We start from the raw sequence: 22,083 nt of genomic DNA, 5'->3' as shown, positions 1-22,083 counted from the left end.
CACTTCCCCCAGAGTTCCAGTTAATGAACATTTGTTTAGAGGCTGGAGAGGTGGTTTGCAGTTAAGAGCACCGGCTGCTCTTCCAGAGGACCTGAGTCCAGGCGCCCACATATAGACTCACAACTGTCTATGACACCCTCGTCTTCCCTCCTTTAGCACCGCATACATGCATGCGAAATACCTATGTACATAAAATCAATAAAATCTTTAAAGTTTTGTCTTAAAAATGCTCACTTTAAAACCCCATCCCCAGGGAGACAGCTGTCTGTAAAGTGCCACGTAAGCCTGAGGACCTGGGTTCCATTCCTGCTCACCTAGCAAGCTGGATGTGGTGCTGTACGCTTGGGGGCGGGGCACAGTGCAGGAGGATGACCCCTGACCTCCACACACTGCATGCTCTGGCACCAGTACCCTCACAGACCGTGTACTTGCAGAAACACCCCCAGAACCCACATTCCCATAAAGTGCCCCGTTTTTTGCTTGTTTGGTTTTTGTGGAAGGTGTTACTATGTTTGATTTTTGAGATAGGGTCAGTTCCATAGCCCAGACTGGCCTGGTACTTGCTTTGTTGTCTAAGGTGGCCCTCTATTCACGGCAGTTCTCCTGCCTAAGCCTGCCAAGTACTGGAATTCAGATGGGCACCCCCACCCCAGCTCCGTGTCCTTGCTTTAACTCTGTTCTAAGCAGTGGCCATACATAAATGGTCCTGAGTGCTCCCAAAGCCATTGTGTGGGCCCCAGCAGTTACTAAGGCCCTGCCCTGACTTTGCTCTGGGCCCCAGGGAGGGGTCTGTACATTTTATTGTGTTCACAACCCCACCTCCATAGAGCCTGGGCCTTCGGAGGCTAGCCTGGTCTCTCTTCCCTTGGGACTCCCCTATTGGCTCGTTGTCCTCGTCTTTCTAGTCCCATGTCCGTGCCCCAGCTGTGCCTCACCTGTCTCAGCCTGTTCCGTGGTCCTCGGATTAGTGGAGAGTCTTGTGTTCCTGTGTCCCCAGCTCTCCTGTCAGGAAAGCACCTGGTCCAAGGAGCACATCCTACCCTGCTTGTCTCCCTCTCTGGTGCAGTCTCTTAGCAAGATTCCCCGTAGGAGTCCCTACCTCGTGAACCTCCCTCACCTTCTCCTGGAAGGCCTTTCTGGGGTCTGACTCCATGGCCAGTGTCCTGGTGCCCTGGAACTTCCCCTCTGCCTGCTCCATCTCTCTTCATCCCTCCTGTCTCTGCTTTCTTGTCTTTGTTTGCTCCTCCCTTTTAGTCCTCTGCCTTTCCCTGTCGTCCTCCCCCTACCATCACTTGCCTCATGGATTCTCTCCACACCTCTCTCCCTGCAGCACCATGAGGAGCCCCTGGGAATAGGAACAACCTCTCTGGAGGCCCCGGTGTACTCGGTGGCAGGTAAGTGGGGAGCTGGGATCCTGAGGTGGGCGTTTCGCGGAGCCTGAGACCTGGGGTTTTATATTCTGTTTTGGGGAGCTGGGATTGTGGGCAGAAGGAGAGGCCCGGGCCCCGGGCTGGTTTGCTGGGTGCCAAGTGATGGGTGTTTCCTCCTTGCTTGTTGAGTTTTGGTCTCTTTCCCATTCCTACACATTCTGGTGCCCCGGCTTGTGTATGGAGGTCAGAGCATACCTTGCAAGAGTCTGTCTGTCTTGCCTTCCACCCTAGTGGTTGAACTCAGCACCTTTATACTCTGTGCCCCACATTCTCTTGAAATAGAATTCATTTTGTGGGGTTTGTGACACAAAAAGAAGGATCTAGAAGGATCTAGAAGGATCCTGTCTCCCCAGATGCCATTTATCCCCTAATGTAGCTTCTTGTTTATCTACTCAGATGTGTGTTCATGTTTGTTTGTTTTGCTTTTGTTTTTCTGAAGCCCAGATGTTTATATGATATTGCTCTGCACCTTGCCTTTATGATTAAACATATTTTGCTTAATTTTCAAGACAGGGTTTCTCTGTGTAGTCCTGGCTGTCCTGGAAATGCTCTGTAGACCAGGCTGGACTCAAACTCTGAGATCCGCCTGCCTCTGCCTCCCGAGTGCTGGGATTAAAGGCGTGCGCCACCACCACCCGGAGACATTCTTGTTTTCTTATTCCCCAAAAGATCATCCGAATGACACAAGCCCATGAGCTGGTCCTGTTTCCTCACGCCTCCTCAGCCCTTAACTTCCTTCATTTGAGGCGTTCTCTGGTGTGGCCTTGTCTCCTGTCTCTGTGGAGATGCATTTAGCCAAGTGAACACACTCATCCCGGCATTCAACTTGCCGTTTCTGTTGTTGGTTTTTCTTGTGTGTAGAAGGCAGGATGTTATAATCCTGTTCTGAACATTTTCCTGCTCATGTAACAAGGTCATTCGTGCCGGTGTAGAAGGAGCTTCCTCCTTTTCCTAACTACTATGTATTCTATTGCATGACTACCCCATAATTTAGTCATCCATTTCCCAGCTGACGGACATTTTGGTTCTTTCCATTTTCTGTAATTCACACAGTTTGGTGGCTGATAACCATTTATAGATGTTGCTTTGGATGGGTGCCAGTCACACTGCAGGGTAAATGCCTGTATTTGTGTTTGACCCAGTGTGGCTAGGTCAAAGGGCAGCAGCAGAGGCACTCTCCCAGTGACTGTGACATTGTCCCCTACCCATGACCGCGGTGTGACTTTCAGGTTGTTCGTATTGGCAGTGTGATGGATGGAAGGCACTGTTGGACTTTTGTATTCTATTGAGTTCCTTGTCCTGTGTTTAAAGGCTGTGTGTGTTCCTTCCTCTGGACTTCTCTGTTCAGATCATCCCCCACCACCCCCATAATTCTGTCTCTTAGTTTGGAGTCTGTTGCTGTAATAACCACCATGACCAAGAACAACTTGGGGAAGTAAGGGTCTGTTTTATCTCACAGCTTACAGCACAACGGGAAGTCAGGGCAGGAACTCAAGGCAGCAACTGGAGGCAGGAACTGATGCAGAGGCCTTGGAGGAGAGCCGATTACTGGCTGGCTTCTCATGGCTTGCTCAGCCTGCTTTCTAGTAGAACCCAGCAGCACCTGCTCAGGAGTGGCGTGGCTCACGGTGGCCTGGGCCGGCTCACAGACCAATCTGATGGAGGCAGTTCCTCAGCTGGCATCCTTTTCCTAGTGGCTCTAGCTTGTGTCAGGTTGACAAAAAAACTAAAAAATGTGCTCACATTTGTGTGTTCACTTGCCCACTTGTGCGCTCTCTCTCTCCTCTCCTCCCCTCCCCCTCCCTTCCTCCCTCTCTCTCCCTCCCTCCCTCCCTCTCTCTCTCCTCCACTCCCCTCCCCTTCCCCCCCCCCCCCCGTAATACAGTTAATTTCAAGTAGCCCAGGTTGGCTTCCAATGAAGGAACGCTGCTCCTGAGTGCTGGGACGACAGCTAATGCCCTATATTCAGGTGTCTCAGCTTTTAGAAGTATGGGGTAGGACACACCTCCTGGGTGGGGTCATAGCTCCCACTTTGTTCATAATGGGCTCTGCCATGCAGAGTTCCTTAGTTTCTATGTGGTGTCACATGCCATTTAACCACAAAGACAGACTGAAGAGTTGCAGGGAGTGACCGGGGATGTGGCTGAGTGCATAGAGTGCTTAATTCATGTGTCAAACGCAAGGTTCAGGACTCAGTGCTGCGTAGTGGGGTGCGATGTGCAGGCCTGTACCTGGGAGCTGGAGGAAGACATCTGGAGTTCAAGGTCATGTGTGTTTGAGAATTAATCCTTTTGTGATTAATCAATCCTTTTATGTGGTAACCTGTTCAGAACTTATGTCTTCCTATTTGTACAGGTCATTTTATTTGTGTGTGGGTGTTTTGTTTGCACGTTTGTCTGTGCACTGAATGTTTGCCCGTGTGCGTTTGAAGAGGCCAGAAAAAGACATCAGATCTCCAGGGACTGGAGTTACAGCCCACTGTGAGCCACCATGTGGGTGCTGGGAATCAAACCTGGGTCCTTTGGGATAGCAGCCAATACTCTTAACCACCAAACAACTTCTCCATCCCCACATCTAGGCCTTTTAAAAATCCCTCAGTAACACCTCAAGCTTTTTATTCATGTAAGGTTTCTACCTCCCTGCCTACCTTCTTCTCTTGTGTGAGAAAATTTTCAACCCTTACCATGCCCTTCTGTCCCTGGCTGTCGTCCTCCTCTTGCTGGGGATCAGCCCAGCCCTGGCCCCAAGCTTCATCACCACTCCGAGGTGTGCATGTTTCTCGTGTTCATCCTTGGTTTTTTTCTGTTCTGTGAGACTATTGTGAGTGCTTTCCTCCTGGCTCCTACCTGATCACTGCACGGAACTGTTGGTGTTTGTTGTATTAACTCTGAACCCAGTGATTATGCTGGATTCCTCTATTAGTGTTGGTAACAGTGACTCAGTTAAGCTGCTTGGGCTCCCATCTCAAAATTCATATTGGTAACTATGGATAGTTTATCTGTCTTGATTTTTTAAAATATTTATTTATTATGTATACAATGTGTATGCTACAGGCCAGAAGAGGGCACCAGACCCCATTACAGATGGTTGGCAGCCACCATGTGGTTGCCGGGAATTGAACTCAGGACCTTTGGAAGAGCAGGCAGTGCTCTTAACCTCTGAGCCATCTCTCCAGCCTTCTGTCTTGATTTTTAAAAATTTCTTTCTTGGGGCTGGAGAGATGGCTCAGCGGTTAAGAGCATTGCCTGCTCTTCCAAAGGTCCTGAGTTCAATTCCCAGCAACCACATGGTGGCTCACAACCATCTGTAGTGAGGACTGGTGGCCTCTTCTGGTCTTCAGGCATATATATAGACAGAATATTGTATACATAATAAATAAATAAATATTTTAAAAAAAATTTCTTTCTTTCTTTCTTTCTTTCTTTCTTTCTTTCTTTCTTTCTTTCTTTCTTTCTTTCTTTCTTTCTTTCTTTCTTTCTTTCTTTCTGACAGGGTTTCTCTTTGTAGCCCTGGCTGACCTGGAAATCTGTAGATCCAGCTGGCCTCGAACTCGGAGATTCACCTGCCTCTGCCTTCCAAGTGCTGGGGTCAAAGGTGTGTGCCACCACCTGGACTGATCTATATTTTCAACCTCTTTTTTTTTTTTTTTTGTTTTTTGTTTTTTTTTTGTTTTTCGAGACAGGGTTTCTCTGTGGTTTTGGAGCCTGTCCTGGAACTAGCTCTTGTAGACCAGGCTGGTCTCGAACTCACAGAGATCCGCCTGCCTCTGCCTCCCAAGTGCTGGGATTAAAGGCGTGCGCCACCACCGCCCGGCTATTTTCAACCTCTTGCTTGTCTGTGATGCCTAGAACTCTCGGAGCAACGTGATAATAAACACAGGAATTAAGTGGACATCTCTGCCTTGTCCCTGACTGTAATAGGAATTGTTTTCAAGGCTTTATTTTGATTTATGTCTATGTGTGTGCATTCCTGCTTGCTAGACAAGGACATGAGATTCCCTGGAACTAGAGTTACAGGTGGTTGTACGCCCTCCAGCATGGCTGCTGGTAACCTCTGAGACATGTCTCCAGCCCCTGTAATTGGAACTTTCTATTATTTTGTGATTATATGAGGTTTGTTTAAGGAATATCAGTCTGTTAAGTGGGCTCAGTGCTGGACATTACTGTCACCTCGTCCATGCTGTGAGGTGACCAGCTGGCTGCGCCCCTTGCATCTCTTAGTCGCTCTGTCTCTCTTCCTTGGACTCTTGGGTTCTTGGTGTGTATGTGAGTTCCCATTGTCCAGTGTTAGGCTGTTGATGACCGAGTCGTACATGAACAAATGACTGTTTCTCCCTCCTTCTGCCTCTCCTTCTCTCTGCCTCGGTGACGGGAAGGATATTGCACGGAAGGCCAGGATGCAGAGGCTTTTTCCCTCAGGAGCTTTTCTTAAGGGACATGGACGGGACATGGAGTATGCGGAGAGGCCCACAGTGGGGCCATTTCCCCCACACGCTCACTGAGCCTCCAGACCTGGCCCTCCCCTGGGGACAGGTGTCTCAGAAGGATTGGACCCTCTAGTCTTGCAGAGATGAGTGGGGTGGAGTGTTTTGCCCAGTCCCAACGTGTCATTTTCGGCAGCAGCTGAACCTGTAGGTTGGGGGTGTGATGGCTAAGAAACCTTGAGCTAGAAGCCAGGGGCACAGGGACCCTCAGAGGTGGAGAACCAGGCTATCCAGTCAGGCCCGGCAATGCTCAGCTTTGTGTGGTTTATGGGCACGGCGTGGATGGGCCAGAATAGAACTCAGCTTGGATATGGTGGTGCTTACCTATAATCCCAGTGCTCAGAAAGCTGAGACAGGAGGATTGAGTTAAGTTTCAGGCTAACCTGGGCTACATAGCGAGCTTAGGCTCATTCAAGGTCAGAGCCGTAGAGGCACATAGCAAAACCCTGTCCCCAAATACCAAAGCCACCAACAACATAAGAACAGAATTTGAGTTCATGACATGAGTGGAGTCTGGGGAGTTCAGATTTCAGCATTCAAGGCGGATTGCAGTTTCTGTGATTTAGGGCTTTAGATTTGGGTCTTTTGGAAATCTGTATTTAAGATTATGACATTCAGAATCATGATTGGCACAGCACGGAGGCTCACAGAGGAACACGGCTGGCTATGGCTCCTGGGTGGATATGCTTCTCACTGTGACCTCTTATTTCAGGTCTGAGCCTGGCCCTGGGCCTCTGCTGGCAGAAGCCATGACAGAGAGCAGCGACGCCTCTCTGTCGGTAGCCGAGTGGCTTCGGGCGCTGCACCTGGAGCAGTACACGACACTCTTTGAGAAGCATGGACTGCTATGGGCTGCCGAATGCCACGGCCTCAGTGATACCAGCCTGTTGGACATGGGCATGCACCTCCCTGGCCACCGCCGCCGTATCCTGGCTGGTCTGCTCCGTGCCCGTGCACCACCGGCCCCTGTGCCTCGCCCTGCCCCGCGGCCTGTGCCCATGAAGCGACACATCTTTCGTTCACCACCTGTGCCCATCACTCCACCTGAACCGCCGCCCACAGCTGGAGAAGATGAGGGGCTTCCTGCCGCTCCACCGATTCCGCCCCGAAGGAGCTGCCTCCCACCTGCCTGCTTCACTCCGCCGTCCACAGCTCCCCCGGACCCTGCGCTGCCCCCACTGCCTGCCAAGCGGCACTCGGCAGAACTGAGTGTTCCTCCCGTACCTCCTCGTACCGGACCCCCCTACCCACAGGCCAGGTGAGTGCCATCGCTGCTGGTGGTGGAAGGTCATGGGGTGTAGACGGAACCAGGGCTGGAGGAATGGCTGACTGCTAGTGGGGCCCCGCTTAGGGAGAGGGGAGCAGGGCAGAGAGGGCCGAGGTGTGGGCCGGAGGATGGCCCGGACTTAGGGATACCTGGATATGTGCAGAGCGGGTCGGGGAGCCTCAGTGGCCCCGGGTGTCTGTCCCACCACACCATCTGAGTTCACTGGGTCACCTTACCTGGGATCTGGGTGTACCCTGGCACTGGGAGGTGATGTGTGGAGAGCCCTGAAGCCTGGGGTGATGCTCAGGTGTGGGGGTGGGGCGTGCTTCTGTCCCTCATACTCTTCCCACCCAATCCCAGGACCTCTCTGAGCCTCAGCCAGCTTACTCTCCCTCTTCTTCAGAATTCTTCTCCTCTCCCGGGCTCCTCTACTCCCTGTTTCCCTGAGCTTTTTCCTCTTTCCATGGACATTCAGCTTATTCTTCCTTTGGCTGTTTGCTTGGTGCCAGTGGAGAAGTCTCTAAAGACAGGGTTGCCGCTGTATGTTCAGGCTAATGACATTCCGACGTTTTGAATTCTGTTGGATTTTTTGAAAGGATGTTCTGAGAGAGGTCTCTTGCCCTTATCACTGCTGGACAGTGTTGGGGGATTCTGTTGATCCTTTCAGCAAGCCTTCTATGGAAGGTGGGCGTTGTGTTCTGACTGAACAGGGTGGCTGAAGCTTAGGGCCCGGAGGGAAGGACCGGCTGGGTCCATGCAGAAATACACTGTGGTGAATGTCTGTGAGGTGTTCTCCATCTAGAGAGGAGCATTGAGTCAAGGGACCTTCTGGGCCAAGCCAGGTTTAAGGTTTAATTTGATGGAAATTAGAGATTTCATGGTCTAGAAATTCATGGTTCTTGGTGCTATTGCACCCTCTAGTGGCCATCCTTCTGCATGCAGGCGAACCATTTATTTGGGAGAGCACTGTAGAGGGAGCTGGAATTCAGAGTACCCTAAACTCACCACTCCACACCCCTTCTCTCCTTCCTTCTCCCCAAGCAGGGCCACCCTCTGGAGATGTTTTGGGGAATGGAGAGGCTTTCATAAGAGGCTGATGGGAAGAATTCAGATGGGATACGATTTTAGCTTTGTAGACCATGGTGCAAGCAATCAGGTTCTTTTTTTTTTTTTTTTTTTTTTTTTCGAGACAGGGTTTCTCTGTAGCTTTGGTGCCTGTCCTGGAACTAGCTCTTGTAGACCAGGCTGGCCTCGAACTCACAGAGATCCGCCTGCCTCTGCCTCCCGAGTGCTGGGATTAAAGAGCAATCAGGTTCTTGCCCTCTGTCCTTGGGGCCTGATGACCTATCTGAACTGGCCTTATGTGGTTCTTCTGAAACTTTTTTTAAATATGTATTTATTATGTATACAATATTCTGTCTGCGTGTATGCCTGCAGGCCAGAAGAAGGCACCAGACCCCATTACAGATGGTTGTGAGCCACCATGTGGTTGCTGGGAATTGAACTCAGGCAATGCTCTTAACCACTGAGCCATCTCTCCAGCCCCCAGTTCTCCTGAAATTTATGTCTATTCAGGGAACTTGCAGGGTAGAATAAAAATCATATCCACAGCCCAGGGCTCTGAGATACAAGGCTTTATTCTTAGAGCTACAGTCTGAACATAGGTACTTGGCCCAACGTATGGGGCAGTGAAGGCCCCTGTGTAAAACATCTGGCCCCTCAGCAGGCACGGGGTCGGGGCTCATAGAATGGTGTAGTAGGGCAAGGAACCCATGTGCATCCTCCATGGTTTTCTGCTTTGTTTTTGGTTTTGTTTTTTTATATTTTAGAGATGGAACTGGGGGCCATGCACACGCTAGGCAAGTGCCCCACACTGACCCATATCTCCAGCCCCATTTCTTGTACTGCGAATCATCCGGACGTTACTCACAGTGCCAAATACACCATGAGTGCTGTGCAGATGACTATCAGACTGGATTGGGTAGGGAATAGGGACAAGGAAAAATCTACATGTATTCAGATGGGTTTGCTGCACATGATTTCTTCTGCAGAATCCATGGCTGAGGAACCATAGGTTGATCCCCACAGTGAGGGCCTTTCCTTACAGCAGAGTGATACCAGTCCAGGTGCCCTGTGCTCTGGGGATGTAACATTAGGAGTCATGGGCATCGGCAGCCCTCAGCTCATGGGTGTACAAAGTCTTTAGGTTTTTAAAAATTATTTTATGTGTGTGGGTGTTTTGCCTGTCCTCCTGTTTGTACCCCACACGTATAGGTGTACATGTGCACATCTGGCCTGTCTGTGTACCTACATATTTGTGTTGGACCTGTAGGTAGCCATGCTTGATTCTAACAGGTGCAGGGGTGCAGGGATCTGGTGTGTGAGCTCCTCAGGCCTGAGGACACACATACACGTCATACGTGTACCCGTGGACACTGCTGCTATGGTGCTGCAGTGCTGGGTTGCGTTGTTAATGGTGTGCAGACGCTGTTTGGGTGAGTGAACTGGCACATTTGTTGTTTGTGTACTGTCAAGTGTGAGTCACTGTGCACATATGTGTGTACATATGCTGCCAAGCCTGAGCCTGTTAGAATGTCAGCTCTCAGAATCTTGGGATCTTTGTTTGTTTCCTTCACCTGGCCACCCGGGTCCTTCTCTCCAACCCCTGTTATCACACCCTTTGTGGGAAGGCAGGCGCCCGCCTTTAGAGGAGCTGGTGGGAAGTAAGAAGCTGATAGGGCCCAAGGCCACAGACGAGGGTGTGAGAGCCAACCAGAAAACTGGCAAGGGTGGGACTCCCCCTTTTCTGCCTGGCCGGTGAAGCCCCCACTTCACCTCTGCATATGGTCTGGTATTTCATCCTGTAGCCATGAACTACATGGGGTCTGGGCCCAAAGACACCCAGCCCTGGAGGGGCACCAGCATTCAGACCCTGCCTCCTGGCTTTGACCCTGTCCACTCAGACTTACTCCTCCTTCTCTGGGTCCCAGAGGAATCATTTCTGGTCGAGGGTCCCAGAGTCCCTCACTCCGCACAGCCCCTTCCAGCTCTGTGGCTGTCGGCTTCCTCCTCTGGCACTTGGAAGCCTTGAGATATTTGCGAGAAAGGAAGTATTTTCTCAGAGTCGACTGCTACCTGCTGGAGTCATACTCTGAAAGGTTTCCTTTCTGTACTTTGACTGCCTTGCAGCCCAGCCAATCCTTGGCTTTCGTGGAGGCTGATCACCTGTTGCTGGGGCAGAAACTGTTCCCTTCCGAGAGCCTATTTTGCAGTCTCTTTGGGAGCCCTTCAGCGGGTGGAGACTGGGAAAAGGGCTAACCAGAATCAGGGCTTCCTGGACACCCACCCTGTGAGGTGTCAGGGGACCAACAGACCGGCTACTTGTCCTGTTTTAGTTTGGGTGGTAACTGGTGTGGCTTGAGGGGCGGGGAGGAAGTCTCTGCCCCAGGGGATTATGGGTGGCTTTTCTCTTTAGTGTTTTCAGGAAGTGTGTTGGCCCAGGCCGAAGGGGGTGGGGATAGGAGAGACGGAGAGCAGGAAGCAAAGACTAGGACTGGAGACACACACACACACATACACACACACACACACACACAGTCTCTCTCTCTCAACAGTTTTATGATTATATTCAGAAACACACATACACTTAGAAAAGTGATTTACACAATTCAGAGACACCACTTATAGGTGTGCAAGAACACACCTGGGGCTCACCACCTCCAAGGGAGCAGGGCACAGACACAGTTGGCGATAGGGACTCCAGCCGCAAGACCAGCCCAAGCCCACGTAGGCTTCCAGGGCAGACACAGGCCACCTTGGCAGGTTCTGGTCCACCTGGCTGGAGTCCCAGGAATTCTTAGGCCCAGGATTCAGCAGGCCTCTGAGGTAAGAGAAGGGCAGCCCTGGCTAGGACGGTGGGCAGGTGGGGGGGCTGGGAGGACAAGAGCCCCTCTTTGTCTGCCTGTCACTTTCTGAGCTGCTTTTCCAGGGTTCTCTGTTGACTCAGGATTTTCTTCTACCTTCTCCACCCTTCCAGTTGTTTTACTGCCCCTTTCTAACCTTCCCTCCTTCTTGTCTCTGGGTTTTCCAGGTTGGTGTCTGCCCATCAGCCTCTCCTAGATCCACTGGGGACCCCAGTACCTGTTTTCTGGTCCTTTGTCAGACTGACACACCAACTGGTGTGTGTGTGTGGGGGGGGAGTCTCAGCTCTTTGAGCCTTTGGTACCAACCCATTCTATTCTGTCATTAATTTCCAGTTCCCTGCGACATCAAGAAATTTGCATGGGGAGATTTAGGTTAGCTTGTTGCACTGTCAAATTCAGGATTGCTGTGTGTCTAAACCCCTTGCCCCAAGCCCAAGGTGACAGGGACCTACCTGCAGAGGGCTGGCTCTTCAGTTGTGCCCCCCCCCCTTGCCAGGGCTGTTAATTGGGGGTTCATGAAGAGTATGAGGTTGACCTCCCCTCCTTCCAGTTATGAGGAATCCCTAATGAACCCAGCACTAGGAGCACAGAATGGCCTCTACTTTGGACTGGGTACCAGAAGTGGTGGGGAGGGTCCTGTCTGAAAGCTCACCAAGGGCTGAGCTGTTCTTGTCCCCAGGGAGAAAGTAGGTCCAGACCCAGGAGGCTCACAGAGCAGACAGGCAGAGAGATGCTACCTGCCTCCGTTCTGCCACAGCAGGACTGGTCTCTGGGGCAGCTCAGCAGGGTCAGGCAGTGGAGTGGTGTGGAGGAGGAATGTTTGGGGGGTGCTCCTGGAGGGAGCAGTGTGTTTTAAGCACAAGAGAGTTGATGGTTTGTGGTCATTCCATGTAGAAAGCCCCAGCAGAAGCCTAGCCCATAATGGTACTTAGCAAGGGGAGCACCCTCCCCCATCCCCCACCCCCCACCCCCCCACCCCCGCCCAGGAAGACGTGCCCTGGGCTGTGGGGCCTTGGTTGCGTGCTGACTTCTAATTGGGTGTTATTGAAGGCTGCATGGGGGCTGCAGCCTTTCCAGAGCAGCATGATGGCAGGGGGGTTGCAGCCCCTTTGTGCTCAATGACACGTAGGCTGCAGGCCTCTGTCCTGGCAGAGGGAGCCGTGGTGGCCTGGGCAGAAGTGAGGAGGACAGAGCAGGGTTGTGCAGCGGCAGCGCTGAGGAGGAGGAGGAAGGACAGAAGCCGAATGAAGGAAGCAAGGAGCAGGACCAGGGCCCAGCTGCTGAGGAGGAAGTGCACTGGGAAGGGGACACACTGGGCCTGGCCTCCTTTTGCAGCTATGCTGGTGAGAGTCTGGCCTAGAAGTGGCGAGGGTCCCTTTAAGGCCCGTGTAACATTTTAGGGGGATGGTTCTGACTCTGGGATGGAATGTAGCCGGGGTCTGTGTCCTCTGAGGTCTCTCAGTGAACCAGACACTGAAGGACATAGCCATGCAGGATGACCAGAAGTATGAGGTGGCCTGGAGTGGTGCCTCAGCGGCTAAAAGCACTGGTGCCCGTCCTGAGGACTTGGTTCAATTCCTAGGCCTACATGGTAGCTCACAAACCATTTGAAACGTCAGTTCCGGGGGTCTGGTGCTTTTCTGATATCTGTGGGCATATGCATGCAGACAGTGCACTTGTATACACACTTAAACATAAATTTAAATAAGTAAATCTTAAAAATAAAGAAATACTATGGTGTGTGGGGAGCCCTGAGGGAACCCCTAAGATGCCTGAGGCTTGAGGGAAAGTCCACAGTAGGGTTGGAGGATGTGGGTGTATGCCTTGAAGTATATGTTTATAGACTGCAGCTCGGGATTGTACAGATGGCCCAAAAGTTAACAGAGCAAACTGCTTTTGTAGAAGACCTGTTCACAGTTCCCACATTGGTGGTCACAACCACCTGCAACTCCAGCTCCAGAGTATCCGCTCGCACAAACATGCACATGCATACAATTAAAGGTAAATAAGTAAATATTTATAGACTTCAGATTAGCTTTTTATAGAGGGCTGGAGAGTGACTTAGTCCAAAGTCCGTTGACATTTAGGCTGCCCCTTTCGGCCGTCCTCCTGCCCTCAAAGTGAGCCTTGGTTTCTCTGGCTGGAGGCGGATATAGATGGAAGGACTGAGAGGGGAGCATGGGGCGCTCGGGGAGAAGGCTATAGTGAAGCTCGTGGCCTGGTTTGTGGGGCTGAGACTCCTTTGGCTACAGCCCAAGTAAGAGACTGTGCCGTAACATGTGAGAGCAGCGTGGGTAAGCTTGCAGGCTAGCCAGAGTTGGGGAAACTGAGGCTCAGAGGTTATGACTGAGCTCTGGGACTCAAACCCACATTTGTCTGCCTCCAAACTGGAGTGGGCACATTTCTCAGTGTGCCCAGACAGACTCCGCCCACACCTACTGCCTTCTGGTAGAGCCACACCGTCAGTGTTGGGGTCACTCTGATCTTCCCCGTTTAGACTTAGGGCCCTTGTATGTCCCCCAGTCCTGGGTACAAGATCCCATGATATTTCCTGTGATCTGTAAGGTCAGGAGCCAGGCTGAGGTGGGTACCCCCGTACCAGGTGCCCAGTCTCATTGTGAATGGCATAAACATTAGAGCTGCACCTTGGCCAGAGAAAGGCCCGAGGGACAGCAAAGCAGGGTGCAGCCCTGCTAGGGCCTGTGGGCTGCATTTTGAGGTACAGAGGGTGTTCCCCTGGGTTGGGAGCTGGGGTAGAGGTCAAAGGAGAAGGAACAGGGTGAGCAGAGGTCTGCTGTGGCCTCAGCCCAGCCCAGAGCAACACTGGACTGCAGAACAGAGCAGCCTGGAACTGTTCGGGAGGAGCAGACACCCAGGGGCTGCTCCAGGGGTGCTCCCCCAGGCTCGGTTCTCGGTAGGGGATAGTACTCCCCTCCCCTGGGGATTTCCCACAAGCCATGCCTTTCTGGCCTTACTTCTCCTTTCCTGGTCCTGACTCAGCAGTGCTGGATGCCCTGTACCAGGCAGACTGGCTCTCGTGGAGGTTTCTTGCTGCAGGCCCTGTTGTCGCCCCTCCCGGGACAGATGGTAAAGACAGAGGGCACCTGCAGGTGGTGAGCCTCAGGACAGGCTCTAGAACATCAGGACAGTGGCGGAGGAAGACAAGGAGGAGCAAGTGGGTGCCCTTTGCCGTTCTCCACTCCTTCAGGGAGGAGCCAGGCCCACTTAGGCTTGATGGGCCATGGAGAGCAGGAATTCCCACTTCCCCACGGTTCACACTCTGTTCTCAGCTGGCCTCTGAGTGCGGCCTCCACAGCCCCTTCTTCCTGCTCTGGCAGCAGCTGTGTGCTGGGTCGATTTGTACATCCAGAAGTCTAAGGCCACGGCACTGACCCCGGGGCCAGGCACCAGGCCAAGCTGCCGGGCATGTTTGCATTCGGATGTTTTTTTTTTTTGGTTTTTCGAGACAGGGTTTCTCTGTGACTTTTGAGCCTGTCCTGGAACTAGCTCTGTAGACCAGGCTGGTCTTGAACTCACAGAGATCTGTCTGCCTCTGCCTCCCGAGTGCTGGGATTAAAGGTGTGCGCCACCATCGCCCGGCTCGGATGTTTAGTCATTATTTAAGTGTTCATTTGCTTCCCTTGCCTCCAGAACGGTCGGTCCTGCTGTTTCCGCCCACTGTCTAGCTCTTGCTGCCCACTCAGCCAAGCTCCTCACTCCGCTCTGGGGATCTTGAGTCCGATGTTTCCCTTCTGTAAGGAGCCTCAGTGTCAGCTTGAGGAGACAGCCTGGTGCAGTGCCCACAAGGGACATCATACTGTCAGTACCAGCTCCCTCAGTAGCAGTTCCCAGAGGGTATAGAGAACAGTTTGCTAACAGGGGTCACGCCACAGTCCACACAGCTGTGTAGCAGCCATTCTTTGTGACCCTTGCAATTGACAGCCCAGAGGTGAGAGACCGAGAGAACCAGGGTGGGCAGGTGACTACCAGGGAGCCAGCCTAGCTTAGAAAGCTCTTCTTCCAAGGGGCTCGTGTACCTTTTGGGGGCCCCGCAAGTGCGGGTGTTCTCAGCTGCGGGTCACCACACTTAGGAAGAGCTTGCTGCCGATTTCTCCTGGTGTGCCTGCAGTTTCTCTTCAGGCCACTCTTGCCTAGGCAGTGCTATGTGGGTAACTGGGCTGCTGGGCCACCTCATGCAGGTCATGACTCCACAGGGAAGTCACACCCCTGCCGTCTGCATAGTTGTGTGGAAACACAGAATTCTAAGAAGCATGTAGAGTCAGTCAAGCTGGGATTCTGTTAGCTTGGACGCTAACACATCATTGGCAGGAGGGATGGATTTTGAAGAATATTATTCATGTACAGAGGAGAACAGCAGGGTTAGGAAAACAAAAAGGTGACCGGGGAGAAGTGGCGCAGAGGCAGGGAGCAGCGTGGGGGACAATGGTCATATCCTGCCAGACCTCCTTGCGTTTACACGGTCACATGCTGCTACCCACTGCTGGGAACACTAGAGAACAGATCAGGCTGAAGTCATCCGGGTTTGGGAGGAAGCTGCTCACTCCGATGCCCCTCCTTAGCCCTTGGTAGATGTGGACGATAGCTGATGGGGCCAGGGCCACCTGGACTTGGCTGCCAGCCATTGTAACTGCTGGGCATCCGGGATCTGCTGGGCACCGGGATCCTGTGTGTTGATGTGCCCGGCTCTTTTAGTGCTTGTCCTCTCCTCTACCTGTGAAAATGGCTCCTACTTCACAGAAAAGGAAACCCAGACCCTGAGCGGTTAGACACGTAGCCCAGGACACACAGAAACGAAGACACCAAGGTGGGGTTCAAACCCGTGTGTCGGATGACAGAGCCTTCAGGAGACATGCGTCTCCAGGTTAGGAGAACAGGGCAGCCATGGCGGGAAAGCACAGGGTATCTGAGCAGGCCCTGGAAGAGGGGCAGCAGAGAAGGAAGCAGCCGGGGAAGAGCTCTTGCGGGATCTGAGTTCACTGGGAAATAGTGCTTTTCTGAATGTCTACATAAAAAGGCGAAACTTGGCCCAGAGACCAGAACTGGGGCCTCAGGAATCAGTTTCTGAGACTGGCCTGGTTCTGCAGTCCTGGGCTTGACTCTAGTTTCTTTGCCAGCAAATGCTCTGGACCTCCATGCTACATGGCAAGACTTACCTCCCCTTGGTAGCCTTCTCCACCCTTTCTGGTCTTTTCTGTCCACGTGGAGGTCCCATGGGAACATGGCTAACAGCTGGGGCACTGGGGCTGGGTGACCAGTGTGCATCTGGGCCCGAGAGATGCTGACGGATGAGCATGATTGGGGCTGTGTGGGGCTGTGTGAGGCTGTGTGGGGCTGTGTGGGGCTGTGTGGGGCTGTGTGGGGCTGTGTGAGGCTGGTTGGAGTCTGGGTGGGGAAGGTGTCTATCCAGGTGGACAGGGGTCAGTGCATCAGAGCCCTGGCTGTTGCACGCTGACACCCAACTTTGTTCTCTTCTCAGCCTTCCCTCTAAGGAGGAGTTACTGCTGCCACCAGTGCCACCCCATCCCCAACCAGAGGAGACCCTGCCCACGCTCCTGCCTGCCTTTCCCCAGGGGCCTCCCTGTCCTCCCGAGATTCCTCCCAAACCTCCTCGCCTACTCCCTGAGTTTGGTGAGTGCCACAGGGCAGCTGGGCTCTGGGTGGCCTTCCAGGTTCAGTCCTGGAGAACATGCAGTGGGCATGCTCCCTCTCTGCTGGGGGCCAGCAGTCCCCTGGGGAGGCCCAGATAGCATGCTTTCTCTCCACCCTGTCTTCTGCTTGCCAAGTATGAGCAAGGCTGACCCTTGGGGTAGTGGAGTTCCCGGTCCGAGTGCTGCTGGAGGTGAGGCCGCCATCCCTGGCTTGTCTTCATTCTTGTTGCCTTGTAGGCCTTGTTTGGACAGTCCCCACTGACTCCAGAGTTTGCTGCCTGGTCAGCCTCCTGTGGTGGCCCTTCCTTCCCTTCAGTATAAATAGCACTTCCTGTCCCCTGTGCCTGTCTTTTGAAAGTCAGGCCTGGGTAGGGGTGGGAGTCTCTCCCAGTCTAGGAGTGGCCTTTGTAAAACCAAGCTCTAGTGCCCCTTAGAGGAGGTCAGGTTCCTGGCTTCTGAGCCTCCCTCCTCACCCCTTTTTACCAGACGACTCTGACTATGACGATGTCCCAGAGGAGGGGCCCAGGGCCCCAGCCAGCGTAATGACCAAGGTAGGCAGGGCAAGTGGTTGGGGTTGTACTGATGGCCGGTGTTGTGGAGGGAGGGAGGGCTGGCAGCTCATTGGTCTTAGAGACCCTAGGACCTCCTCCCCTAGCAGAGAGGCCACTTCCCCCCCAAATTTACGGTCTCACCATATAGGAATCCACCCCAGAACCTCATCCTGGGGTCTGCAGCTCTGTGCCAGGCTTGGGTTGCTGTGGCTGGGTGTGTGTGGTCTGCTGCTGTTTGTGTTCCTTTTTTGTGTCCTCATGTCCCCTCTCTCTAACTCTGGACTCTCTAGCTCCGTGTCCTAGGTCAGTGTTTGCTGCCAGTCCTGACCCTGTCCCCTGCTCTCTGTGGTCTTGGCCACTGGGGGGGGAGGGGTGCAGAAACAGAAGGAAACAGAAGTAAAAGTGCTGAGTTGTGGGCTGAGGATGGAGTAGACTGGTGTGGCAGTCAAGGGGTGTGATTGGGGATGAGGGGAAAACGTGACACTGAGTGGTCGGTCCTGGGGGCAGCAGGAGGAGCCCTTGCCGAGCCGAGTCCCGCGGGCTGTGAGGGTGGCTAGTCTGCTGAGCGAGGGAGAGGAGCTGTCTGGGGACGATGCCGAAGATGAGGATGACCATCACTATGAGGGTATCCCCAAGTGAGTATCCTCCCATTCGGCTGCCCTCTTTCCCAGAGCCCTTAGCCTGCCCGCCTGCCGTGCTATAGCCTCAGGGAGCCCCAGCCTCGCTGCCCTTTCCTTCTCTTGCCCTAGTGGCGGGTGGCCCACCAGTGGCCTGAACCACCCCTTTCTCAGCCTGACCCCTGACTTCCCACCACACCTCATGGATGAGCTGCCTGGGGGCTCCACCCCCATCACACCGGTCATCAAGGCTGGCTGGCTGGACAAGAACCCACCACAGGGGTGAGTGAGGCCCGCCTGTACCTTCTCGTGTCTGCGTGGGGGCAAGGCATGCCCCAGGATATTGGTACCGTGAGTCCAAAGTCAGAGGGGTCCAAGATTGAGAAATTTTCTTTCCGCAGCACATTAACCATTGGTGACCAATGAGTGATCTAGGTGCTAGGAAAGGGGCCTGGGTATAATGGTGGGATTTCCTCCTCATTCCAGTCTTTGCTGACCGATGCCTCTGCCTGTCCAGGTCTTATATCTACCAGAAGCGATGGGTGAGACTGGATGCTGACTACCTGCGATACTTCGACAGTAACAAGGTGAGGCTACCGTCGGCCTCGCTTGACCCTTGCTCCTACCCAGGCCTAGGCTGAACCCTGGTATTTCTTCAGGCCTAGTCCTTAGCTGACCCTCAGTGGGGTCCTGGTCTGTGGAATGGCTGAAGGCAGGGATCGCTGGCCAGCTGCAGAAGATAGGCTTATAGCCGTCACTTCAGTGGAGTTGAGCAGGGGCCCTAGGGTTCCCACTCTGAATGCGGCTCTTCTCTCCCCAGGACGCCTACTCTAAGCGCTTTGTCCCTGTAGCCTGCATCTGCCGAGTAGCTGCTATTGGAGACCAGAAGTTTGAAGTGATCACCAACAATCGAACCTTTGCCTTCCGGGCAGAGAGTGATGGTGGGAGTTTAGGAGTGTCTCTGTGTGTGTTTGTGTGTGTCTGTGTGCGTGTGCACGTGTGTCTGTATGTGTGGTGGGAGTTTAGGAGTGTATTTGTGTGTGTGCATGTGAGGGGGGAGTTTAGGAGTGTATGTGAGTGTCTGTATGTGCATGCATGTGCGTCTGGATATGCATGGGTGTCTGTCTGTGTCTGTGGGGGGGCAGTTTAGGACTGTGTGTGAGTGTCTGTATGTGCGTGCGTGTGTATCTGTATGTGCTTGTGTGTGTGCGCATGTGTGCGTGTGTGTGTCTGTGTGGGGAGTTTAGGAGTGTATGTGTGTGTCCGTATGTGCGTGTGTGTCTGTGCATGTGTGTCTGTGTGTGTGGTGGGAGTTTAGAAGTGTGTGTGTCTGTGTGTAGGACTGGAAATTTGGTCACGTTGTGGAGAGTGGGAAGGGAACAATGTATGTCTGCTCCCTAACACGCAGACCCAGGGAGGCATTGTCCCTGTGTGGTTTGGGGGGAGGAGGAGGAGGAGGAAGGAGGAGGAGCTCCTTCCCTGACACGCCCCAGCGGCACAGAGTACACATCAACATGCGCAGAGATGCAGGCTCTAACAGTTGTGGGGACTCGCCCGGTGCAAGCCAGACAAAGTGACAGACCAAACCAGTGGTCTGCCTAGCGAGGTGATCTTTGAGGAGCCTATAGCCTTCTATAGCCCTGTCAACTGAGTTCAAATGTCGCTTTCACCCTTTTGCAGTGGAGCGGAATGAGTGGATGCAGGCTTTGCAGCAGGCAGTGACCGAGCAGCGAGCCTGTGTTCGGCTCTCCAGTGCTTCTATGTTGGGAGTTCGAGGCTCTGAGCAGCCTGACCGCACTGGCAGCCTGGAGCTACGAGGCTTTAAGAATAAGCTTTATGTGGCTGTGGTTGGGGACAAAGTACAACTCTATAAGAACCTGGAGGTACGAAGGACTCTTACCAGGCCACTGGGCTCCCCTGACCTGTGCTCACTACAACCCCTTCCCTGCCCCTCTCCTGTTTACCTGGTCCCTCCCTGGTCTTGCTAGAGCCCAAGTTCAGTACTTTCCCATCCAGCCTTTCCTGTACTGGGCCTGCATGCCCTTCTTCCCTCCTGTCTCTCTGTGCCTCATCTCCATCCAGCTCCTGAGATCAATCTCTCACCCTCCCCACTCAGCTCCTGAGATCAACCTCCCACCCTCCCCACTCAGCTCCTGAGATCCACCTCCCACCCTCCACACTCAGCTCCTGAGATCCACCCTCCCATTCTCCACACTCAGCTCCTGAGATCAACCTCCCACCCTCCACACTCAGCTCCTGAGATCCACCTCCCACCCTCCCCACTCAGCTCCTGAGATCCACCTCCCACCCTCCACACTCAGCTCCTGAGATCCACCTCCCACCTTCCCACCCTCCACACTCAGCTCCTGAGATCCACCACTCACCCCAGTTGTTGTAGTCCAGGCTTCCATCCCTGCTCAGATTCCTTCCTCCTTTCTAGTCTCTTTCTAGTCCCTAGGAACCACCTTCCCCAAGTCCCCATGCTGTACCTTCAGCCCTGCTCTAAGCCTTGCCTTCCTCCCTTCGCACCCGTCCATCAGGAGTTCCATCTGGGCATTGGCATCACCTTCATCGACATGAACGTGGGCAACGTGAAGGAAGTAGACCGGCGCAGCTTTGACCTCACTACCCCCTACCGCATCTTCAGGTGACCCCATGGGGCAGGTCTGCTCTGCTCACCCACATGCCTTAGTCTGTCAGCTTCCTCACTCACCTTCGTCTGGCCGTTTCTGTCCTTTTAGCTCACTGTTCCCCAACCCTGCTACGTTCTCCCTGGGTGCTGCTTTGTGGTGCCGGCCAGCCGGCCCCAACCCCAAACCCATGGGCTCTCCAACAGAACCTACTAACTCAAAGTTTGAGCGTCTGTTGCCTGCTGGGACACCTCCCTCACGGCCCCTCTCTGCCTTTCATAGTCTGTCGCTGTCACTGCTTTTGCTCTCTACTTTGGCTGTCTCCTCTCTGTGCCTGTCACCATCCTGGCCAAAGCCTGGCAGGCCCTCTGGTCTCGTCTTTATTACTCTTTGATTGTTGGTCTTAGTGGCTTTGCTCTGTCCATAGTGACAGCAGGTAGTGACCCTTGACCTCAAGAGCTAGGTTGGTGTCTGTTTCTTACATTTGCGTTATCCATCCTGTGTCGTCGGCCTGTGCTTCTTCCCCATTGTCCTTACGACCACAACAGCTGCAGCCGGCCACTTTGGGGTTTCTGTCAGATACAGAGGCCGCTGTGCTCCCCTGGTTACTGATACGGTCACCCATCTCAGTGAGGCTGCTAGGTGTTCATCAGGGCTACCACTTGGGCCTGCAGGACTTGGTACGATGGGATGAGAAAGCTGGTTGCTGCCCTCGAGCCCTGGCAGCTTTTGAGTTTCTCTACTGGCTGTTGTGGAGGCTTCTCTCCCAAAAAGGAGCTCTGTTGTAAGGGGGAGGGCCGCTTGTTTGTCCCGGCCGCCTGGCTAGCTTAGCCCAGAAATAACCACACAGAAATTGTATTAATTAAATCACTGCTTGGCCCATTATTTCTAGCTTCTTATTGGCTCTCACATCTTGATTTAACCCATTTCTATTAATCTGTGTATCGCCATGTGGCAGTGGCTTACCGGGAAAGATTCTAACCAGTGTCCGTCTCAGGCGGAGGATCCATGGCTCTCCCCAGCTCTGCTTTCTTCCTCCCAGAATTCAGTTCTGTTTTCCCCGCCTACCTAAGTTCTGCCCCTATCAGGCCAAGGCAGTTTCTTTATTCATTAACCAATACAAGCAACACATAGAAAGAAGGACCTCCTACACCAGAGCTCATGACTCCTCCAGAATCCAGTGTGGACTCTCAGACACTTCTGTGTGGCTTGCAGTTGGTAACAGCAGCAGCAGATAAATAGCCAGAGGGAGTTTTTGTTTTGTTTTGTTTTTTTGTTTTTCAAGGCACGGTTTCTCTGTGTAGCCTTGGCTGTCCTGGAACTAGCTCTGAGATCAGGCTGGCCTCGAACCCAGAGATCTGCCTGTCTGTGCCTCTTGAGTTCTGGGATTAAAGGCGTATGCTAGCACCATCCAGCTCCAGAGGGAGCTTTTGCCGGAAGGAAGACAGTTCTGCATCTGCTCTCCAGATAGAGCTTTCTACTTTGAAGAGCAGGAGGCTGTGGCAGACAGAGC

General features: G+C 53.2%; 1 protein-coding gene across 8 annotated transcripts in view; it reads left to right on the top strand.

Annotated features, from left to right (window-relative positions):
- Window positions 1-22,083, top strand: part of Arap1 (ArfGAP with RhoGAP domain, ankyrin repeat and PH domain 1) — a 57,942-nt gene that overhangs the window by 14,852 nt on the left and 21,007 nt on the right. For 4 of the 8 annotated variants that reach the window (XM_057777231.1, XM_057777236.1, XM_057777232.1 and 1 more), the window contains exons 2-11: window positions 1,331-1,394; window positions 6,626-7,171; window positions 16,601-16,752; window positions 17,259-17,323; window positions 17,831-17,958; window positions 18,073-18,222; window positions 18,458-18,527; window positions 18,761-18,881; window positions 19,621-19,823; window positions 20,481-20,587. In XM_057777231.1, coding sequence (XP_057633214.1) covers window positions 6,663-7,171; window positions 16,601-16,752; window positions 17,259-17,323; window positions 17,831-17,958; window positions 18,073-18,222; window positions 18,458-18,527; window positions 18,761-18,881; window positions 19,621-19,823; window positions 20,481-20,587 — 1,505 coding nt within the window. In that variant the 5' untranslated portion in view covers window positions 1,331-1,394; window positions 6,626-6,662. Of the gene's footprint in view, window positions 1-1,330; window positions 1,395-6,625; window positions 7,172-10,699; window positions 11,066-16,600; window positions 16,753-17,258; window positions 17,324-17,830; window positions 17,959-18,072; window positions 18,223-18,457; window positions 18,528-18,760; window positions 18,882-19,620; window positions 19,824-20,480; window positions 20,588-22,083 lie in introns of those variants that run through there. The other 4 variants (XM_057777235.1, XM_057777237.1, XM_057777238.1 and 1 more) reach the window with 3 other exon arrangements.

Source organism: Chionomys nivalis, chromosome 8 (assembly GCF_950005125.1).
Source record: "Chionomys nivalis chromosome 8, mChiNiv1.1, whole genome shotgun sequence".
NCBI classification, from domain to species: Eukaryota; Metazoa; Chordata; class Mammalia; order Rodentia; family Cricetidae; genus Chionomys; species Chionomys nivalis.
Note: the sequence above shows the minus strand (reverse complement) of the source record. Positions and strands in the feature narration are given on the sequence as shown.